The 8113-nt window shown below is 33.8% G+C and overlaps 1 protein-coding gene across 1 annotated transcript; it reads right to left on the bottom strand.

The window, feature by feature from the left end:
* Positions 1–2631: 2631 nt before the first annotated feature.
* On the bottom strand, positions 2632–4826 carry LOC130825885 (uncharacterized). The gene is made up of 6 exons (XM_057691339.1): positions 4793–4826; positions 4472–4696; positions 4272–4367; positions 4079–4195; positions 3631–3983; positions 2632–2809 (listed from the first exon to the last, which is right to left on the bottom strand). Exons 1-5 carry the CDS (start codon positions 4808–4810, stop codon positions 3651–3653), a joined length of 789 nt encoding a protein of 262 aa, XP_057547322.1. The 5' UTR covers positions 4811–4826; the 3' UTR covers positions 2632–2809; positions 3631–3650.
* Between the last annotated feature and the right edge of the window lie 3287 nt (positions 4827–8113).

The raw sequence follows: 8113 nt of genomic DNA, 5'->3' as shown, positions 1-8113 counted from the left end.
AAATGAGAATCTGTTGAGAAAGGGCTTTGATGATTGGTGAAGAACAAGCAACAATAAAAGCGCAAAGAAACCAACTAAAAATAGAGCACAACAACAATGAACCAAAACACAAAATTTATAAGGTATCTACGAATACCTCCCTCTTAAACAATGCTTACTTTCATTAATATATCAACATACATCAATGAAGCCATACACAAGTTTTAAGAACAACCTCTCAAAGCAAAGACCTCACTTTTAATGGTGGTCTCGCGCAAAAAGGATGCGGATCGGTCCAATACTCGTTGCCATCCCTACTGTTGGCATACCACAATCCAAGTCTTTTGTACAATTTAAATAATAAAATATCCTCTTCATCATTTTTAAGTGTGTTTCCTTAGATTATCTTGAAAGCAAGCGCAAACACACAAATTAAAAAAAATAACCTCACATCTTGATGAAGTTAAATATAGTTGAGACATGATTATATCTCGTTACTTATAGTGAACTACATACTTACCATCAAGATCCTGATCTATGTATATTGTTAAGCTCATAACAGTTTTTGCCATTTTAGGTTAGTCCATCTTGTTCTTCTTGATTAAATCAGTGGTGTACTTTCCTTGACTGAGAGATGTACCTGATTACTCTTGTTTGACTTGCAATCCGAAAAAGAACATAAGTTCTCCATCATGCTCATTTCGAATTGTTTTCTAATCATATCAGTTAATACATTGCATAAGAATTTGTTAGTAAAACCAAACAATATATCATCAACATAAACTTGAACAACTAATACATCTTTATCATGAGTCTTGACAAACAAAGTTTTAAAACTTTTTTTTTTTTTTTGGATTTTGACAATCTATCATACCAAGCTCCATGTGTTTGTTTTATTCCATAAAGATCTTTATTCAACTTATAAATATGACAAGTATAATTAATGCACATGAAAGATAAATGCTTGAACTTGTTTCTCATTACTAGTGGTGATATTGCAGAATCCTAAATAACGCCTTCAAGTGGTTGTTTATTGTTTGTTGGATCAGTAATCTCATTTTTAAACTCTTTTTCAGTAACAGGGGGGTTTTTGGTAGGTCATTTTTCATGTCCACATTCTATGTAGACTCTTAAGCAAGTTCACCAAATTCTGCTTTAGTGTCCTCAACTCCTCACCATATTCAAATTATGTTATCCATCATATTTGGTTTCTTCTTTGATTGTGTTATGAATGGTATCATGAATCGTGTGACTTGAATGCACAATTGATGTGTGCATTCATGTGTGACTCTTGAGATGGAATCCCATGAGTGTGTTAATGTGGGTGTATTAAGTTGAGTCTTGATGATTGTGATTTATGATGGTGATTAAAAGTATGGATTAATGAGGTGATCAAGTGTGAGTTATTCATGGGAGTTATGGGACTTAATGAAGAAGTGCAAAGTTTTAATTCAAGATGTTCTACTATGCAAGTCGAGCAATACTGTCAGAAGCCGTCTGAAGTGCTGCTCGACCAGCTCAGTCGACCGACCGAGCTCCAGGATGGGTCGAGCGAGCATACAGAATAAAACCAGAAACTTCCTGTAGCCGCTCGACCGAGCCCCTATTTTGGTCAAGTGAAGTCTCTGATACTCCTAGGATGCTATTTTTGACTCTTCAAGTACTTGGGGCTATTTCATTATCATTTATTCATAGCTTTAATATACTTAATGTTACTTAGTGTGATCTTTCCTATAAATAGAGAGCTCTCATTCACATATCAAGACACATCAAACACAACCTATAAGCCAAACACATAGCCTTTTGATTTTATCTCTAACTCAATTGTAATACTTCATTTGTAAGAGTATTTTTACTCCTTTGATATAATATAAACAAGAAGCTACACACGACGGAGGACGTAGCAATCATTGGGTGAACCTCCTTAAATCTTTGTGTCTCTTTGCAAGTTTTACATTATCAAACATTGTTTAGTTCACTACAAGAAAAGTTATTTTTAGCAACAGAAAAAGTCGTTGCTAAAAATCTGATGTCGTTGCTAAAAATGTTTTTTGCAACGAAGTACATTGTTGCGGGTACAGCCGTAGCGAAAGCTTTTAGCAACGACTATGGTTGTTGCAAAAGATATCTGTTTTTTGCAACGAAAATTTTTGTTGCAAAAAAAATGTCGTTGCAATTCCTTCAAACGTTTTTAGTAACAAAAAAGCTCGTTGCCAAATCTCTTGCATTTTTAGCTACAACTATTTTCGTTGCTAAAAATTTGTTTTTCGCAACAATTCAAGCTGTTGCAATACATGATAGTCAATCTTTTGCAACGACTTTACTGTAGGGAAAACAATGAAGTAAAATTTATTATTAATGTTTTTAGCAACAACTATTTCCGTTGCAAAAAACATACACATTTTTTGCAACAATTATAGTTGTTGCTAAAAACATACACAACTATTTATCTTTTGACACATCCTACAATAAACTAGACAATTAAAATAATAAATAATTTAATACCAACTAAACTAATATCATCGATTATCATTATATATTAATTCGTATCCCAAAATATCACACGTCCTAAATATTATCGTGTGTCATTGAATCCCGTAATTGATATACATGTAACGGATTGGATAACCAATTTTTCAACATAATTCTCTAACCATACACAAATTTTTATGCAAAAAATTACAAGTGATAGGCACTTTTAAAAAGTCCAAAAATATACAAGTGCATATATAGCTTCTTCATAACCCAAAACATCGCGCATCCAAAATGCTTGTAGCTATCACCAACTTCGTCATTGAGTACAAAAAATTTTCAACGAAGATATGTTTCCCTACACCAAATAATTTTGTTAGTTATTAAGAATCAAATGAGCTCCAATATTGAGTATTCACAATCAAACCATACCTACACTTTTTGGAGAGACATAATAAGCAAAGCATTTAGCATGATATTCACTAACAAAAGCATTACGTGTATAGGGAAAGCATTTAGAATTTACCATCAAATTTACAATTGGACTAAAATGCCAACCAGCTAATGCCATTGTAACTAAAACTACAACACAAGCCACCAATACTCCTAATTGGACTAAAATGCGAACCAGCTAATGCCATTGTAACTAAAACCACAACACAAGCCACCAATACTCCTAATTGGACTAAAATGCCAACAAGCTAATGCCATTGTAACTAAAACCACAACACAAGCCACCAATACTCCTAATTGGACTAAAATGTCAACCAGCTAATGCCATTGTAACTAAAACCACAACACAAGCCACCAATACTCCTAATTGGACTAAAATGCGAACCAGCTAATGCCATTGTAACTAAAACCACAACACAAGCCACCAATACTCCTAATTGGACTAAAATGCCAACAAGCTAATGCCATTGTAACTAAAACCACAACACAAGCCACCAATACTACTAATTGAACTAAAATGTCAACCAGCTAATGCCATTGTAACTAAAACCACAACACAAGCCACCAATAGTCCTAATTGGACTAAAATGCCAACCAGCTAATGCCATTCTAAGTAAAACTACAACACGCCTAATTAGACGCAAAAAATAGGCCAAGTATATGTCTTTTTAGCATGTTGTAAGCCTAAGTATATGTTAAAAAAATGCAAAAGAAAGCATCATTTACCTAATAAGCATTCATGACAATCATTGAACTTCTTTATTCTGTAGCTGTTGTAAGATGCTTTGTTTCATCGATTCAATTGCTTCTTGTTGTTGTGCCTTATATTCTTCAAATTGTCGTTGTTGTAGCAACTGACTTTCCATCAAATCTTTAATTTGTTGTTGTTGCTCTTGAATTTTCTCTTGTTGTTGCTCCACAATCTTACGTTGTTCTATTTGTGCTTTCTCTTTAGAATATGCACGTATCCCTTTCCCTTTTCCACGTACATTCCCTGACTTTTGGCCCAGAACTCTAAGCAAAATTTCATCTTGTGTCATTGAATCCCCAGCTGATGCAACAACATCTTTCAACTTCACCTAATAGTTAAACAAGATTTATGTAATTGCATATTATAATAAAAAAATCAAACAAGGGTAACAAAAATATAGTTATAATGGGTTGTTGTACATACATGGATTTCTTTTGACCGCGTATCGAGCCATTCTAGTTTTCCTTGATCATTCTTACGAGTGTGTTGGATAAGCCAAACTTTATCAGCAGTTAGCTTCACATTATCATTCTCTTTTGTCTATTCAAATTATACAACGTTATTGATATTATTTCAGACTACATTCAATAAACATAATAAATTAGGTTTGTCTTACCAATACATCTTCTGATTCAGGAAATGATAAATTTCCAGTCGTATGCTTAGTTCTCTTGTCAGAATTCCGATTTTTAGAGTTCCTCTCACTTATGACCTGCATGATGATTACAAAAGTTGATGCCAATCAAGTTCTTGCTATTATTGGTAATTCCTAAATGGCATCATTGACGAGAAGATAGTACGTAGTTAAAGAAATACCTTAAATTTGTCAGATCCGTAATACTTGATCAGATATTCCCATTGAGGTTGGGGTAAGTCAAGAGGAGGATTCTTTTTGAGCTCCTCGTTAGTTTTTCCGCATCTCGCACTTTTGTAGTAATTGTGCAACCTACACTTGTACAATCTATATAAACGTTGCATGGTCTCCAAGACAAATGCATACATTCGGAAGTAATCGCTAGACTTATCAATTTCAAACTTATCCTGCACAAAGAAGGTAAGATGATAGGTACAACAAAAACCAGAAAACTATAGTGCTAAATAAGTGATATTAATAAAGAAATTAGTAACTAACATAACCTGTATTTCCTTCAACATACTTTCTCCAGATGCGTCAAATGCTTCTTTTCAACTTTTCACATTCAAGGGAGCTTTTGTCCTCACAATACGCCCACACTCATTAACCAAGTGACGAGCATTTTCTCCAACTGCTCGGTCAATTTCATCAGGTATTGTGATCTTCAATTTCGATCCTCTCCCTTTAATTTTCATGCCAACCACGTAACTCTTATACATTCCTCTCTTACCTCTTCCTTTGATCTTACTAGTTGCTAAGATAATACAAATGTTTAAAGTTATCAAGTATGCCTACAATAATCAATAATCAATAATATTTAAAAAAGTTGCTCCATCTCTGTTAATTACCTGTATTTATATCTATCTCATCACCATTAACTTGCTCCACCTCATTTCGAGTGATAATTTGCCTTGGTTGTGGATCTAAAGCTTCATTCACTTGCAAGCCCACTTCAATTCTACTAACAAAGTTGCTTCTTTTCTTTCTCTTACCAAGTATGCCTACAATAATGGTCATTAATCAATAATCAATAATATGTAAATAATTATTAGTATCGTTCATTGTTATTAATATCGTTCATCAAAGTTCTTAGCGTCGTATCGATCTTGGCAAATTATTTCAATTGGTATCAGAGCCAAGTTGTTATTATGGTGTCTTAAGAAGTCGTTGTTAGTGAAACATGTCTACAATGAAGCTTGACATAGAGAAGTTTGATAGAAATGTGAATTTTGGCTTATGGCAAGTCAAAATGAGAGCCATTTTAATCCAAAATGGTGTGCACAAGGCCATTGATGGTATAGACAAGATGCCGGAAGGAATGACCGCGGCAAAGTGGGAAGAGATTGACTCAAAGGCATTATCAGCAATTCAATTATGTCTTTCCAACGAAGTGCTAAGAGAGGTTGTTAAGGAAACAACAACCAAGGGGATATGGGAGAAATTGAAATCACTCTATATGGCCAAGAGTGTTACCTGTAGGCTACTTTTGAAAAGTAAACTCTACGATCTACGCTTGGAGGAAGGTAAACCTTTAAAACCTCACTTAGACGAATTTTATTCCATTGTTATGGATTTGCAAAATATTGATGTCAAGCTTGATGATGAAGACTTGGCAATTTACCACTTATGTTCTCTACCCCCTTCTTACAAAAATTTTAGAGAAACTCTACTTTATAGTAGAGATAATTTGAGTAGTGATGATGTGTAAAATGCCTTGACACAAAGGGATCTTATTGATTTACAATTATCAAAAAAATCACAAAGTAGTACTAGTGATGGGTTGTTTGTGAAAGGGAGGACACAAGAGAAAGGTTCTAGTAATGGGAGTGGAAACAAGTGTAAAGGGAGGTCAAAGTCACGGGGGTCTAACAAAAATAAGACTTGTAACTATTGCAAGCTCACATCAAGAAGGATTGTTGGAAATTAAAAAAGAAAAATGATAAGGGGGCTAGGGACGGAACTAGCAATGTCGATGCTAGTTACGTGAATGTAGTGATGATGGTGGTGTATTATTTGCCACACATGGGTACAAAGATAGTGATAAGTGGATTCTTGACTCGGGGTGCACATTCCACATGACTCCCATACATTTGAAAGTGTTGACGGGGGAAATGTAACCATGGGAAACAACACAACTTGCAAGGTGGTTGGTGCTGGGAGCGTAAAGATGAAGATGTTTGATGGGATGGTGAGGACCTTGACCGATGTAAGATACGTTCCAAGTTTGAAAAAGAATCTCATATCTTTGGGTACTCTTGATTAAATCGGGTGTAGAATCACTTGTGACGGTGGAGTTATGAAGGTTGCTAGAGGGTCACTAGTAGTGATGAAGGGAAAATTAAATAGGAGTTTGTATGCTCTTGAAGGATCAACTATCCTAGGCTTTGCGAACATTTCCACAAACACAATGTCCGATCATGACACAAAGCTTTGACACTTGAGAATAGTCATATGGGAGAAAGAGGTATGTTTGAACTTTCTAAACAAGGTTTATTTGATGGAAAAAAGTTTGGGAACCTTGGGTTTTGCGAACATTGTGTGGAAAACAGAAGAGGGTTAGTTTTAAACCTGCCATACACAACACTAAGGGAGAATTTTAAACTATATTCATTCTGACTTGTGAGGGCCTTCAAGAAAGCCTCCCTTAGTGGTTGTAATTATTTGTTGACCTTTATAGATGATTTCTCAAGAAAATTTTGGTGTTACTTCATTAAACAAAAGAATGAAGTTTTTGATGTTTTTTTGGAGTGGAAGAAAATGATAGAGAAAAAGACCGGTAGGAGTATCAAGACCTTAAGAACTGATAATGGTCTTGAATTTGTTGATAATAAATTTCTTCAATATTGTTCTAGTGAAGGTATTGTTAGACATCGAACTTGTTGTAACATCCTTTTTTTGATATTAAAGGTATGTAATTTCATCTCTTTATAATATTGTTCTACCAATTTCAATCCAAATTACACATTTTGTATTTGATAAAAAAAAAAATTATTTCTGACCTTAATTTTCCGGCGATACGACAGTCACCGGGATACCACCGGCATGCGACGGCGGCCACCGGAGCCACCGCCGGCCGGCACCTTCTCCTTCTTCCTTCTCCCTTTCTTCTTCTCTCTCTTCTTTCCTCCCTCTTCTTTCTTTCTGCGTGGTACCGTGGGTTTTACCCATTTTTTTTATTATTATTCCTTCAACCTTATTATACTTATTATAAAATATTATTTATTTTCTTTTTTCTTTTAACTTTATTATGTTAACTTTTGTCCTTTTCTTTTAAAAATCATTTATAATACTCTTAATATTTATAACTAAAGTTTGAAACTACCTTTTTTAATAAATTATATATATATATAAGAGTCTTTTAATTTATTTATTTCAATGGGTTGATCGGGGTATTAAATTGAGATCTATTATTTTCTCGTGTAGACAGCAGATTCGTAGACAGAGATTATTAGGAGCGTACGTTGTCTAGGATCGCGTGACAAGGTAATTCTCAATGTCCATCTAATTAGGACTATCCTGTTAATATTATGTGCTAAATGATAATTAATGTGTTTAAATAGAATGCATGATTTGATATGACATTATTTTGTATGATATTATGTTTTGTATATTCTCAAATTATATCTACTATTATTTTTGTCAAACTTGAATTTATAATTACTATTTTGATAAAATTTATATTATTATTTTGATAACGAAATTAGATACGGTTTAATTTGAAAGGGAAATACTTATAATATTATTATTTTGATGAAAGTTATATTATTATTTTAATGATGTTTTTAAATGGGATTGAATTTGGGAGAAAAATATTATGATATTAA

The sequence above is a fragment of the Amaranthus tricolor genome, chromosome 10 (genome assembly GCF_026212465.1).
Source record: "Amaranthus tricolor cultivar Red isolate AtriRed21 chromosome 10, ASM2621246v1, whole genome shotgun sequence".
NCBI lineage: Eukaryota > Viridiplantae > Streptophyta > Magnoliopsida > Caryophyllales > Amaranthaceae > Amaranthus > Amaranthus tricolor.
The sequence above is the reverse complement of the archived record's forward strand: the minus strand, read 5'-3'. Positions and strand labels throughout refer to the sequence as shown.

Excerpts from the sequence above, each read along its gene's own strand:
- LOC130825885 (XM_057691339.1), bottom strand. Across the intron at positions 4,368-4,471 it reads ACGGATCTGACAAATTTAAG|GTCATAAGTGAGAGGAACTC; the intron begins GTATTTCTTTAA and ends ATCATCATGCAG. Across the intron at positions 3,984-4,078 it reads CGCGGTCAAAAGAAATCCAT|GTGAAGTTGAAAGATGTTGT; the intron begins GTATGTACAACA and ends TTTAACTATTAG.